The sequence below is a fragment of the Manacus candei genome, unplaced genomic scaffold (genome assembly GCF_025592945.1).
Source record: "Manacus candei isolate 608988 ecotype Guabito, Panama unplaced genomic scaffold, ASM2559294v1 h1tg000332l, whole genome shotgun sequence".
Classification (NCBI taxonomy): Eukaryota; Metazoa; Chordata; class Aves; order Passeriformes; family Pipridae; genus Manacus; species Manacus candei.
In genome coordinates, this window is record NW_026138380.1 from 50,913 (window position 1) to 64,938 (window position 14,026).

At 56.7% G+C, this 14,026-nt stretch overlaps 1 protein-coding gene across 1 annotated transcript; it reads right to left on the reverse strand.

Annotated features, from left to right (window-relative positions):
• Positions 1-5,473: 5,473 nt before the first annotated feature.
• LOC127465182 (collagen alpha-1(III) chain-like) lies at positions 5,474-13,923 on the reverse strand. Its single transcript, XM_051775693.1, has 4 exons — positions 13,280-13,923; positions 13,056-13,165; positions 12,737-12,880; positions 5,474-5,591 (listed from the first exon to the last, which is right to left on the reverse strand). The coding sequence occupies exons 1-4, from the start codon at positions 13,909-13,911 to the stop codon at positions 5,548-5,550; spliced, it is 930 nt and encodes a 309-aa protein (XP_051631653.1). The 5' UTR covers positions 13,912-13,923; the 3' UTR covers positions 5,474-5,547.
• Between the last annotated feature and the right edge of the window lie 103 nt (positions 13,924-14,026).

Sequence of the window (14,026 nt, forward strand, 5' to 3'; positions counted from 1 at the left end):
CAATTATAAGAAGTTGTTTCTCTCGTGTCTCTGCCCTGCCCAGGGATCAAAGGACCGAAGGAAAGGATGAGAAGTTGGCTGAGAATTGAGCCCCGGGGCTGCTGGCCCTGAGGAGCAGGGTAAGGGCTGGGTGTGCTCAGGGGCCCTGGCTAAAGGCTGCAGGTGCAGTGGGTGTGTGCTGGGCCAAGGCAGCCAAGGTGTGTGCAGCTGTTCCGTGCCCTCCAGCCTTGGCCCCGCCGGGGCGCCTGCCCAGCGCTCCAGGGGTGGCCAACGGGGAGCTCACGGAACCTGCCCGTGCCCACGGCCCCACAGTGCCAGGCCTGGCCTAAAGCCGGCTTTGTTGGGCACAGCCTGGCCAGCGGGACCCCCTTGGAGCCGCCCCGCAGCCTCCCCTGGGGTGGAGGCACCCGCAGGAATTGTCCCGGGGCCGGAGCCTGCGGGATCGGCTGCCCCGGGGCTGCCGTGTGGGCTGGGGGGGAGCGGGAGGGGGCCGGGGGGGGGCATTTCTGCTGAGCCACAGTTCTGCCTTGCTCATTGCCTTTTGTATCCCCTAAATCTGTAGCCCGTGTGCTGGACTGTGTTTAGGCTGTTCCTGTTATTCCATGACTGGGGAGGAGTTGTTTTCTGGAGTGCCCTGTCTGTCAGCAAAACACCAGGCCCAAAGGATCCTGGCAAGTGCAGCCCTGGAAGAGTCAGGAATACTCAAAAATGCACCAGTTCTCAGGAAGTACAACTTTGTAAAACATTGATGAAGCTGAAATTCCGCAGCCTTGAGCTGTTGGCTCCCAAATAATAGTGGAGGGAGAGGCAGAAAATGCCACTGCTGCTGGGGCTGAACTGTCTGCAGTGACTGGGCAGGACTTGGCCCTGATGCCTGAGTGCATCTTTAGGATAGATCCCAACTGTCAGCCCTGGCTCCATCCCTTGAGAAGATGGTGCTCCTGCATGCCCAGCTGCTGTGCTGGTGGTCCTGGGGGCACCCCTTGCCCTGGCCTGCTGTGAAGGTGTTTGTGTTGCAGCTCAATAAAGTCCCTTTCAGTGGTGACTGTGTCATTTTGGTGTCAGTTCCTCTCCCCTGCTCCAGTGGCTGCATCACTGGCTTGTGCCTAAAGGAACTCTTCCCCTGCAGCAGTTCCCTGCTGCTCTCAGACAGGGTGGAGCTGAGGCCTCTGAGCCAAGGGAAAAAGGATCCATCCAAGGCAGGCCCGTGCTCACCTCCTGCCTCCCTCCAGCCTCCCGTGTTTCCAGTTCCCCTCCCTGCTGGACACACAGCCTGTTCCCAAACAACCCCTGGTCCTGTTCTCTCTCCGTGTCTCCCCTCACAACTCCCCTCCTCTAATCTAATCTCCAGCTGCCCAGGCCCCTGTTTTTGAGGGGCATTCCCGGGCTGCTGCCACCCCGTTCTTTATAAATGAGGTGCCAAGAGCCCCAGGTGCAGAGAGGTCTGCAGGGAATCAGTGCCAAGAGCTGCCCGTGCCTGCCTGTGTTCCTGCAGTTCTCCTTCCTGTTCTCCCTGGGCTGGAGAGACCTGCCTGCCCTGTGTTTATTGGAGCAGAGGGATGGGATTACATTTGTCCAGAAGGTTTGTTCACAGACATGTTTTCTGACAGGCAGTGCCATTTTCCTTTTGCCTTTCCCAAGTTTTTCCAAGTGCTGCCCAGCACGGGGATCCGTGTGCTGGGACAGTGATTGGCAGCAGGAAGGGGAGCCTTGGCCTCACCTGCCCAGCTCAGGTGGGTGGCACAGAATTGGGGTGGGCTGGCAAGGCATGAACACATTTCTGAGTTCTGGAGTGCCTTGAATCCTTTCCCTGTCAGGTTTCTCTCCCTCATTTCCTGGGCTCCATCGTCCCAGGTGTCTCTGTCCAAAGTCCAATGGCAGAGGATTGACTGACTCCCAAGGGGGGTTTGGAATGAAAAGGGTTCTGTTCAAATGGGGCAAGGAATGCAGTAAGAAAGATGAGCCTCCTTTTAGTGCCTGAAACAGGTAGGAATAAAAATGCTGGAAAAGGCCACGTTTCATTTGTTGTCCCCCCTGGATTTTTCATGGCTAAAACTCTAGTGAGCAACTGAACAGAAGGGTGAAGGGCAGGAGCCTTTGACTTGCCCAGTGCCCTTAATTGCCTTGTTCTCCTCTCTTCCAGGCCAGGCCAAAGCCCTGATCCAGCCCAGCTCTGCCAAGTGCCCTGGGCTGGGAGCAGCCAAAGGCAAGAGGCTGCAGCCCCGCCGGCCGGGCTGGGGGCTCCTGGTGCTGCCCGTGGGGTGGGGTAAGTCACAGGGACACCTTTCTCTCCTCCTGGTGTTGGCATTTGCTCCCTGGGCACTGGATGTGTAAGGAAGGAGGGAGCAGCAGGGAAGGGCAGTATTTCCAAACTGTCTGAATGTTGCCCCCAGGTCTGGGATGGAGCAGCCAGGGGGGTGGTTGGGTTTGGCCTGGGCCGGTCAGGATCAGCCAGAAAGGACCCACCAGACCCTGAACCCTCACTGGACACGTCCAGCCCCTCAAGTCATTAATTTTCAGTCGAGGACAAAGTATTGGTACTTGCTTCTGATCTGTGGAGAATTTCCTTTGGAATGATCAACCAGAGAGTGTATCAGTGCAAAGCATCTCTTTGGGTCTTTTGTTTGTTTGTTTGTAATTTCCTCTCTGGCTTCAATGAGTTTGGTGTGCTCCTGTTAAGGAAGCAGCCTGTTTTTACCTTGAAATTTGGGGTGGTTTGGTTTGTTTAGGGTTTTTCCCCCACTGACTCGGGCCTTCCATGCATAGTCCGTGTTGTCCCGCAGGACTGCTTTGGTTCTGGGTCAGAGAGAGAGAAGGGAAGTGGCTTTTCCTCACCTGGAATGTTTCCAAGCAGAAGTGGGGTGTTGTCCTGCCCCTCCCCAAAGCACTGCAGGCACCTGGGAGTAGCTCAGGGCTGGCCCAGTTCTCTGAGACAGACCCATGGGGGAGAGGTTTAAGTATTAATCACATCTCTGGTGTGACTTGGTTGTAAGGATTGGGTCCTACAGTCCCAGGGTGTTAAGGAAAACAAGGAACTTCTGTTCTTCCTGGCAAACCTTCTGCTATTGCATGTGCAGTGTTTGGGTTCTGTTGTCTGAGTTCCTGTCCAGGATCTTTCTAAGAGAACCTGTTAGAAATTTAGAGGTAGGATTAGAATTTGGGTCTGTTGCCTACCCAACTGCCTCCAAGTCCTGATGGACTGGAGTGATGAGTGCTCTCAGCACAGGTTATTTCTTCACATTGTGTGGCTTTCCCTCAGCTGTGGGTGAGGAATTGTGCAAGCAAGGCCTGTGTGCCCGTGGGTGTCTCCCGTGGGTGTCCCTGTGGCAGGGCTGGGACAAGGACTCGTGCAGGGACCCAGCTGGCACTGGAGCTGCTGCCACTCTGAGCCACTGCCAAGGGCTGGGGAGAGACCATCTGGGAGGCTGTTCCCGGGATTCCATTGGAGCTGGATCTCCCTCCAGCTGCAGCAGCCAGGGGAGGGTTCTTCCTTGTCCAGCCCAGTGGCTTCTGCTCAGGCTGGCCCAGAGTGGGGCTGGGGCAGGTTCTCCAGGGAACTGGAGCCAGCCCTGAAGGGGCCCTGGAGAGCAGGAGCTGCAGGGACTGAGGTTTGCAAAGCTGGGCTGAAGTTTGTCAAAGCAGCAGAACATTCTCATTCCTGGGGGTTTGTGGGGTCCCTGTTGGTGCCCAGGAGAACTGGGTCAGACTGGCTTTGTGGTCCGAGAGCTGCCCCCCTAAATGTGGCAGGCTGTGTGTGCTGGCAATGAAGTGCTAGCCCAGAGGCTGATGGTTTCTGTCTCCAGGGATGCCCAGGACGCTGCTAATCCCCAGGGATCTGCTCTGGGTCCAGGCTGTCCGTGCTGGAGGGCCCTGGTGGCTGCAGTCCCTGAGCCCGCAGAGACAGAGAGAGCCCCGGCCCGAGTGGCCTTTGGCCCCTTGTCCTGAATTTGGGGTGAGCCTGGGAGCGTGTGGAGGGTGAGAATGAGGGCTGTGCTTCCAATGCATCATCCCTGGGAAGATCCTGTTGTTCCAGAGCGCTGGGGACAGTTTGGGCTTGGCAGCTTCAGAGCTGGGTTGGAGCAGCCCCTGAAAAGAATCGGGAGAGTGGAGCTTTGTCCCAGTGGTGCTTTCACGCCCCACTGGACAGTCTGGGCTTTGTGTTTGAGGTTGTCCTGTATTTGCTCTGCAGAAAATGTGCCCTTCCCAATTCAGCCCAGCAGATCCCGAGGGCTCTGACAGGAATATTTGTTCTTTCCTTCCCTTTGGGATAACTTTCTCCAAACTGCCAGGAGCAATTCCTTAATTTCTGCTGGAGAAAACCAAGTGTCAGAGGCAGTTTGCCAAGGAGCCCAGAAGTGTCTTTGGAGCAGAGAGAATGAACATTTTGGGATAAACTAAGGCAGTCATCAGGGGACAGGTAAAACTTGAGAAACTCCCCAGGGTGGAGAATGAATATTTGGAGGTCAAAAGGAGGTAGTCAGTGGTGAGCAGGTGGGGAAAGTTTTGAGAGTGAACTTGAGGTGGTCTGTAGGGTAGAGCAGGAACATATTTAGGTATACATGAGGTGATCAGCTGTGGAGAGGTAGGGAAATTTTGGGGGTCCCACTTGATCAAATGTGCAGGGCAGAGAATGAATATTTGGAGGTCCAAAAGAGGTAATCAGGAGTGTGCAGTAGGGAAGACTCTGGGGAGAGAATGACTGTTTTTTGTTCAAAAAGAGGTAATCAGGAGTGGGCTGGAAGGGGAAAGTTTGGGGGTTAAAATGGAGGTTCATTCTCTGCAGGGCAGGGAATGAACACACTGAGGTAACCTGAGGTGATGAGTGGTGACAGACACAGACAATTGTGGGTGTTAAAGTTCAGGTGATCTGCTGGGGAGAGAAGGAATGTGTTGAGGTGAACTGAGGGTCTCTGCAGTGGCCAAGCAGGGAAATGTTGGGCTGATCCCTGAGTTGCTCCTGTGTGGGGGGCTGCAGCGAGGCCGAGCCCTGGCCCTGATTTGCCAGCCATGGGCAGGGGGCTCTGTGCCAGCCGGGGGAGCAGCGGGGCCCCCGTGGCAGAGAGGGCAGGGGAGGCTGCCCCGGGGGGAGCGGGGGGGCCTTTCCTGGGCCGCCTCCAGCCCCCCTGGATCCCCGGGGCTGCGCTGCCACCCAAGGCTGTTTGGGGCAGAGAGTGCTGCCAGCTCTGTGTGCCTGTCCCCAGCCTGGCACTGCCCACAGGGACACACGGGGCACTGACCATTAGAGGGAACAAAACCACTGCCTGCCAGAGGGTTTGTCCTGGGCCATCAGGCCTCGGGCAGGAATTGCACTGGGCAACTCCATCAGCTGCTCTTCCCCCACAAAGCCCCATCCCCTGGGCATTAATGACGTGCCCTGTGCCCACCGCTCACTGTCCACCCAACTGAAACCAGAGCAAGGCTTGCTTTGCTGTGAACAACTTAAAGGAACTTGAAAACAAAATAAATCGCTTTCTTCTTCTTTTTTTTTCTTTTAGATGCTGGAATTGCCTCTCTGGATGTGTGCTGAGCTCTGGCTGCAGGGGACTGTCAGGCCTTGGTGGCTGTGAGTTCGTGTTCTTCTCCCTGGGAAACTGGAAAGAGTTATTCATTAGATTGCAGAAATGTTTTCTGAAACCTGTCCCCTTCTTTGTGCCTTTTGCTGACAGATCTTCTCTTTCTGCCTTTGCATGTACAGCTGTTCCCTGATGTCCATTCACTGGCCTGAACTCCTTGCAGCTCCCAGCTGGGGAAACCTGGGAGAACATGGCAGGGACAGAGGTGACATTTGTAGCTGCAAACTTGGGGTAATTTTGAGGGGACCCAGCAACTGTTTGTGTAGGAAAAGGTGAGGTGCTGCAGAGGGGAGGGAGGTGGCATTTTGGAGGGGTCCCACTGAGGGGGGAGTGGAGAGCCTGGGGCTGGAGTGTGAGTTCTTAAAGAGGGAAGAAGGGAAGGATGCTTGGGAGGGAAACACTCAGGGAATGTGTAGGGATGGAAGGGAAATTTGGGGCGTCAGGAAGAGAAAATGGGTGATGTAGAGGAAGGGAAATGTTAAGGGTAAGAGTTGATCTTATCTGTAGAGGACAGAATGACCATTTGGAGGTAAAGTGAGGCAGTCAGTGGTGGGCAGGTAGGGAAATTTCTGTTGGTAAAATCAGAGATGATGTGGAGCAGAGAGGATGCACATCATGATGGACACTGAAGCAGTCAACAGAGGGCAGGAAAGGAAACCTTTGGGGGTAAAACTTGAGGGAATGTCCAGGGCAGAGAATGAATATTTTGAAGGATAAATGAATACTCAGTGGTGGAGAGTTGGGGAGTGTTTTGGGGTAAACTTGGGTTAGTCCACAGGGTAGAGAATGAACATGTATTTGTACAGAGGAGCTGATTACATGTGGGTAGGTAAGGAGAATTTTGGGAGTAAAATCTGGGCAATCTGTAGCAGAGTGAATGAATATCTTGGTGTGAAGTGAGACAGTCAGTGGTGGGCAGGTAGGGAAGATTTCTGTTTGTAAAATTTGAGGTCACATGGAGCAGAGAATTTACATCCTGAGGTAAACTGGGGTAATCAGTTGTGGACTCGTAGGGAAAATTGGGGGGGAAATATCTGAGGTAATCTGCATGGTAGAGAATGAATATTGAGAGATGAACGTGAGGTACTCAGTGGAGGACTTGTAGGGAAAATTGTGGTGGTCAAATCTGTGGGGATTAAAAAGGAGGTTGATTCTCTCCAGGGCAGGGAATGAACACATTGAGGTAACCTGAGGTGATGAGTGGTGAGAGACACAGAAAACTGTGGGTGTTAAAGTTCAGGTGATCTGCTGGGAAGAGAAGGAACCTGTTGAGGTAAAGATGAGGCACTCGGTGGCAGACAGGTCTGGAGAGGTTTGAGATAAGCCTGAGGTGTGTGTGGGGTGCAGAATGACCCTCTGTAGGTACAAACGTGCTGGTCAGACATGGACAGGTAAGGCAGATGTTGGGAGTAAAATGTGGGGCAATCTGTCCCAGAGAGAATGAATCTTTTGGGGTAAGGTGAGGCAGTCAGTAGTGGGCAGGGAGGGAAATCTTTGTTTGTCAAAGCTGAGGTAATGTGCAGCAGAGAGAATGCACCTCCTGGGGTAAACTGGGGTAATCAGTAGTGGACAGGTAAGGAGGTTTTGGGGGAAACTTTGAGGTAATCTCTGTGGCAGAGGACAAATCTTTGGAGGTAAAAATGAGGTAATAAGTAGTTTGCAGGCAGGGAAAACTGTGAGGATAAGTCTGGATGTCACCTAGGGGAGAAAATGAGCCTTTTGAGGTCCAGTAGGCAGTCAGTAGTGGGCAGTAGTGTTTGTAAAATCAGTGGACACGTGGAGGAGAGAGAATGCACCTCCTGGGGTAAACTGGGGTAAACCTTGCAGATCTCCAGGGAAAATGTGGGGGGTAAAACTTGTGAGAATCTGCAGGGTAGAGGGTGAATCTTCTGAGGTGAAAATGAGTTCCTGGGTGTTGGACAGGTGGGGAAAGTGTTGAGAGTGAACTGGAGGTGGTCTGCTGGGTGGAGAATGAACATCTTGATGTAGAAGTGAGTTGCTGAGATGTGGAGGGGTGGGGAAAATGCAGTGGGTCCAGTGTGAGGTCACCTGTAGCAGAGAGGATGTACCTCCTGATGGACACTGAGGCAGTCAGCAGTGGGCAGGATGGGGGGAAACCTTTGGGGGTAAAACTTGAGGAAACGTCCAGGGCAGAGACTGAATATTTTGAAGGATAAATGAGGTACTCAGTGGTGGACAGTTGGGAAGTGTTTTAGGGTAAACTTGGGGTAGCCCAGAGAGTAGGGAATGAACATGTATTTGTACAAATGAGCTGATTACATGTGGGTAGGTAAGGAGAATTTTGGGAGTAAAATCTGTAGCAGAGAGAATGAATAACTTGGAGTAAAGTGAGGCAGTCAGTGTTGGGCAGGTAGGGAAAAATTCTGTTTGTAAAATTTGAGGTCACGTGGAGGAGAGAATGTACATCCTGAGGTAAACTGGGGTAATCAGTTGTGGACTTGTAGGGAAAATTACAGGGGTAAAGCTTGAGGTAATGTCCAGGACAGAGAACGAATATTTTGAGTTAAAACTCTGGGGCTTTTGAATGAGGTTACCTCTGTACGCTCCTAAACATTCACTGGTCAGATGATGTGACCAATCCATCTGTTCTAGAACAAGCAGCAGTCCCAAGCATTGAGGCCATGTTGCTGAGAACACAGCTGCACTGGGCAGGACACGTCTCCAGGATGAAGGACCAACCACCCCCTCCCTAAGATCCTGCTCTGTGGTGAACTTGCCACCGGCTGCCACAAGAGAGGAGCCCCGAAGAGAAGACACAAGGTCTCCCTGAAACAACATCTCAGCCTTGGCCATATTGATCATCATAACTGGTCTGCTCTGGCCTCCAGTCGGGAGGTCTGGAGACACAGCATCTCTGACGCTGCTGATGCCTTTGAGAACGCAGCAGGATCACCCTGAGGAGAAAAGACACCGCAGAAAGAACCGTGTCTTGCAGAATATACCACCTAAGGAGTCTCTCTGCTGTGCCTTTTGCAACCGGTCGTGCCTGTCTAATATTGGCCTTTTTAGCCACCAGCACGCTTGTGACAAAGGTGGGTAGAGCCCTTCCCAAATCTTCGTTCGGGAAGCCTGGCCATGATCTCCAGGGGACAGAAAGGACATCAGGAGGTCAACTGAGGGAATCAGTGGTGGCCAGGTGGGGACATTTAGGGCAGAAATCTTTGAGGTCATCTCCAGGGTCCAGAATGAATCCTGAGAGGTGCAGAGGAGGCAACCAGGAGTGGACACTCCAGCAGGCCCAGAGAGGATTCTGGGGGTAAAATGTGTGGCAGTGTCTGGCAGAGAGAATGAACCTTTTGGGATCAACTAAGGCAGTCATCAGTGGACAGGTAACACTTGAGAACCTCTCCAGGGTGGAGAATAAATATTTGGAGGTCCAAAAGAGGTAATCAGGAGTGTGCAGTAGGGAAGACTCTGGGGGTTAAAAAGAAGGTAATCTCTAGGGAAGAGAATGACTCTTTTGTGTTCAAGAAGAGGTAATCAGGAGTGGGCTGGAAGGGGAAAGTTTAGGGGTTAAAAAGGAGGTTGATTCTCTCCAGGGCAGGGAATGAACACACTGAGGTAACCTGAGGTGATGAGTGGTGAGAGACAGAGAAAACTGTGGGTGTTAAAGTTCAGGTGATCTGCTGGGAAGAGAAGGAACCTGTTGAGGTGAACTGAGGGTCTCTGCAGTGGCCAAGCAGGGAAATGTTGGGCTGAGTCCTGAGTTGCTCCTGTGTGGGTGGCTGCAGCGAGGCCGAGCCCTGGCCCTGATTTGCCAGCCATGGGCAGGGGGCTCTGTGCCAGCCGGGGGAGCAGCGGGGCCCCCGTGGCAGAGAGGGCAGGGGGGCTGTGGAGCTGCCCCGGGGGGAGCGGGGGGGCCTTTCCTGGGCCGCCTCCAGCCCCCCTGGATCCCCGGGGCTGCGCTGCCACCCAAGGCTGTTTGGGGCAGAGAGTGCTGCCAGCTCTGTGTGCCTGTCCCCAGCCTGGCACTGCCCACAGGGACACACGGGGCACTGACCATTAGAGGGAACAAAACCACTGCCTGCCAGAGGGTTTGTCCTGGGCCATCAGGCCTTGGGCAGGAATTGGACTGGGCAACTCCATCAGCTGCTCTTCCCCCACAAAGCCCCATCCCCTGGGCATTAATGACGTGCCCTGTGCCCACCGCTCACTGTTCACCCAACTGAAACCAAAGCAAGGCTTGCTTTGCTTTGAACAACTTAAAGGAACTTTAAAACAAAATAAATCACTTTTTTCTTCTTTTTTTTTTTTTTCTTTTAGATGCTGGAATTTGCTCTCTGGCTGTGTGCTGAGCTCTGGCTGCAGGGGACTGTCAGGCCTTGGTGGCTGTGAGTTCCTGTTCTTCTCCCTGGGAAACTGGAAAGAGTTATTCATTAGATTGCAGAAATGTTTTCTGAAACCTGTCCCCTTCTTTGTGCCTTTTGCTGACAGATCTTCTCTTTCTGCCTTTCAATTTACAGCCTCCTTGCAGCCCCCAGCCAGGAAAACCTGGGATAACTTAGCTAGGACAGAGGTAACATCTTAGCTGCAAACTTGGGGTAATTTCTAGTGGATACAGCCACTCTTTTTGTAGGGAAGTGTGTTTAACCACATTGGACCAAGTTGTGTTTGCACCAGCTGGAGCCAGAGGTGCCAGGCAATCCAAAGCAAACCCTGCTCAGCCTCCAAATCCCAGGGGAAGTTCTCCAAGCTGCTCATTGAGGGACTAAAGATACATTGAAATGGCACCAAGACACTACTAAGTTTCCTGGGAATCCCAGTATTGCTGTCCTAGAACTTTTAACAGCTTTTTAAGCTTTTTATGACAAGAATGGTTTTCTTTGATTGAATTCTGCAGTAGGATTTGGGGTTTCTCTGGATTCTGAATCCCTCCCAGGGCCCCTGACACTGGTCAGGAGCTGGCAGGACAAACAGAGTCAGAGCTCCTGGCAGGCACAGGGGCTTTCCCCCAGAGTGGATCCAACTGCTGCCCCCAGCCTGGCCCGGTGGGATCTGCTTTGGCTCCCGGCTTCTGTCAGAGGCAGAATGTGTTCCCTTGATTGGAATGAGGATCCCGTAGCTTCATCTCCTGGAGGTTCCCTGGGCAGCTGATCCGCTCTGCCCCGTGTCCTGCTCTCAGTTCCTGCCCAGCCAGAGCCAACTGTGCCAAGGGCACGAGCACTCCCAGCCTGGATAGGGAACGGGGGACTGACTTGTGCACAATTCACCTAGAAAGTCAAACGAGGGGATTGTTGGAGTATCTGGCTCCTTAAGGAACCTGCTGGGAGTAGAGAAGAACTGTCCCTGGGGAAACACAAAAGGAATTGGTTGGAACTTGGATTGCCCCCTTGGGAGATGCTGGTTGCTGGGATGCAGACAATGCCTTCCCTCAGGCTGCCAAGATCTCTCAGTGCAGGGGCTTTTGCCGACAGGGCAGCACAAAATATTGTTCTCTGCGGGGGGCCCAGGTTTGGGTTCCGGTCTCAGCTTTGCAGGTTTGGATGAATTCTACCTACAGCCCGCAATTCCATGGGGAATTCCTGCTGGAACAGCCTCCCAGTGCCTCCTGGAGCCCGGCTATTCCCCCCCAGAGCTGCCGCTTTAAGGCCAGGTTTGCCGGGAAGCAGCCGCGGTTCCAGGTTTGCTCAGCGGGATCGGGACAAGGCGAGGTTGATGTTGCCCCGACTTTGCTGTTTGTAACCCTCCTGCCCCTGCCCCGCTGGTGTCCCTGGGGGGACTTGAGCGAGTTCCCTGGAATTGGGCCGATTCTCCGCCCCGGGCCGGGCTCCAGGGGATGTGTTGGCCCGGGAGAAGGCAGGGGCCGGACGCGCTCCCGGCCCGGGGCGAGGCAGCCCCTGAGCACGGGCGAGGACGTCTCTCCGGCCGGGAAGCCGCTGTCCCTTCGGAGCCTCGGGAGCGGCCCCGGCGAGTTCTTTTCCCCGAGGAAAGGGATGCACATCCCTGCCTTCAGGGCACCTCGGCTCTGCCCCACCTGTTCCAGCTGTCCACGGGTTCTGCGGTTGCGGTTGGGTCCCCGAAAAACTGCGAATTGCCTCCAAGCCCAACTTTCTCCGAGCATCCCCTTTTCTTTTCAGGCATCTCCGAGGGCTCTCGCTCGGGATTTAGTGCCGCTGAGGGCACATGGCCCTGGCTTTAAGGCTGCTGCTGGCTGCTGGGCTCCGGCTGGAAGGGCAGGGATTTGGGGCGGGCGGGACACACGCGGGGGGCGCGGGGGAGCTCTGGGAGGTGGGCCCTGGGAATGGCTGCCCGCGCTGCTCTGCAGCCCCGCCGTGCCGACACTGCCGAGGGCCGGCTGGATTCTCTGGGTCCTTCTGGGCTGGCGCTGGGGCGTGTCCAGGGTGAGGCATCTCAGGGGGCCCGTCCAGAGCAGCCCCCGGCTGAGGAGCCGCGGGCTGCCCTTTGTCCGTGCCCACCGCAGTGCCCGTGGCCGGTTCCCACCCCTGGGACGTGCGTTTGGCAGACGAGCCCTGCTCGCCAGACAAATCCATCTGGTTGCCGATGGAAGCGTTGGCCCGGAGCTGCTCCATCCCGGCTGCCACGGGCTGTGCTGGGAGTCCTGCGGCTGCGGGCGGCATTGCCTGAGCTCCGGAGCGCCGGGAGCGCCGGCAGGGCAGTGCAGGGCACAGCTCCAGGGCACATCTCCTCCATCCCCTGGCAATAGGAAGGGCAGTGCAGGGCACAGCTCCAGGGCACAGCTCCAGGGCACAGCTCCTCCATCCCCTGGTAATAGGAAGGGCAGTGCAGGGCACAGCTCCAGGGCACATCTCCTCCATCCCCTGGCAATAGGAAGGGCAGTGCAGGGCACAGCTCCTCCATCCCCTGGCAATAGGAAGGGCAGGGCACAGCTCGTCCATCCCCTGGCAATAGGAAGGGCAGGGCAGGGCACAGCTCCTCCATCCCCTGGCAATAGGAAGGGCAGGGCAGGGCACAGCTCCTCCATCCCCTCCATCCCCCTGGGTCGCTCTCTGTCGCTCCGGCCTCCTCCCGGCCCGCGTTCCCTGCCCAGCTGGGACTGCTCAGCGAGCCCCGAGAACGTTCCTGGCGGGAAGCAGGAGCCGCCGAGGGCTCCGTCCAGCTCCGGGCCCGAAAAGCGGCCCCGACCTGAGCCCCCCCCGGCATTTTGGGTTCCGAACGCTCACCTGGAGGAGACGCCCCCCCGCAGGCGGGACCAGGCGGCGACACTCGAGCAACGCCTTTGCCTCGGAGCGAGGGACCCCTCCGGGCTGGGTTGGCTCCTTTATCCCTGGAAACGAGCTCGGACGTCGCACGAGCACCTTTGCAGCCTTCGGGTGAATCCCGGACGGGGCCGGAAAACCTCCCTGAGCAGGGCAGTGATGAATTGGTGCCCGTCCCCAGCCGGGCACAGCCCAGCCGGCCGCGCTCCCCGACCCGTGGCTGCGAAGGGCTCGTGCGGGGGAGGGAGAGCTGCAGAGATTGAATAAAAGCGCATTTCCTGACTATTTCCCTGCGGTCCTTCCCTCCTTTGACTCGCGCGGCAGCGTCCGGTTGGAGCATTTCTTGGCTTCCTCTTCTGCAGCCGTTTCCCTCCCAGGCAGGACCCTCCTCGCCTGCAAATAAAAATGAAACGTTTCAGTGGGCTTTTGAAAAACCAGAGGGTTTGCCCCGGGACGGTGCGAGTTGCCGAGAAAACGGGGGAGGGAAAGGAGAGCCTCAGGTCTCACCTGGCAGGCGTCAGATGAGCTACCCCTTGTGGATGGCGGGGCAAAGAAGTGCTGTGGGACAGACAGGCAGCTCTGCTCGGGGTCCCGGAGCACGGGAGGAAGGAGGAAAGGGCTGCCCTCGTTCTTGCCTGCCCCGGCACGACCGCAGCTCCCCGCGGCTGGAGCGATGCCGTGGCCGGAGCCCCGGGGGGCACTGCGGGCGGGAACCCGCCGGGGCCGCGGGGAAGGGGCAGGCGAGCGATGTTTTCGCCGGGGGGGCTGCGGTGGCCTCGGGGGTGCCCGAGCTCGAGGGCTGCGACCGCACGGGGGGCACTGCGGGCAGCGCTGCGGGCCCGGCGGGATCGGGGGGTCCCGGGGCCGGCCCGGCGTGTCCCCGCGCCCCGGCCGGTCCCAGCCCCGGCTCCGCGTCTGCACGACGAAAGCGCCGCCGTTCTGCCCTGGCCGGGCCCCGGCAGAGCCCCGGCCCGAGCGGCCCCGCCGGGCTCGGCCCCAGCGCCCGGCCCGGAGCGGCTCCTCCCGCCCGCGGCGCCGGGGCACGGGCGGCGATCCCGGTGCCCGTCCTGACGCCGAGCCCCCTCCCAGCCCCAAGCCAACCTCGATCCTCCGCTGCCGGTCCTGATGCCGAGCTCCATCGCCAGCCTCGCTCTCCGCTGCCGGCGTAGCGCCGGGAGCAGCCCCCGGGCCGGGGCTCCGGCCCCGGCGCCGCTCGCTCCGCCGCTCCGGCGGTCTAAAAGCGGCAGAGCCGCG

Excerpts from the sequence above, each read along its gene's own strand:
- LOC127465182 (XM_051775693.1), bottom strand. The coding sequence starts at position 13,911 with ATGGAGCTCGGCATCAGGACCGGCAGCGGAGGATCGAGGTTGGCTTGG. Across the intron at positions 13,166-13,279 it reads GCTCATCTGACGCCTGCCAG|GCGAGGAGGGTCCTGCCTGG; the intron begins GTGAGACCTGAG and ends TTTTATTTGCAG. Across the intron at positions 12,881-13,055 it reads GGAAGGACCGCAGGGAAATA|GCTGCAAAGGTGCTCGTGCG; the intron begins GTCAGGAAATGC and ends ATTCACCCGAAG.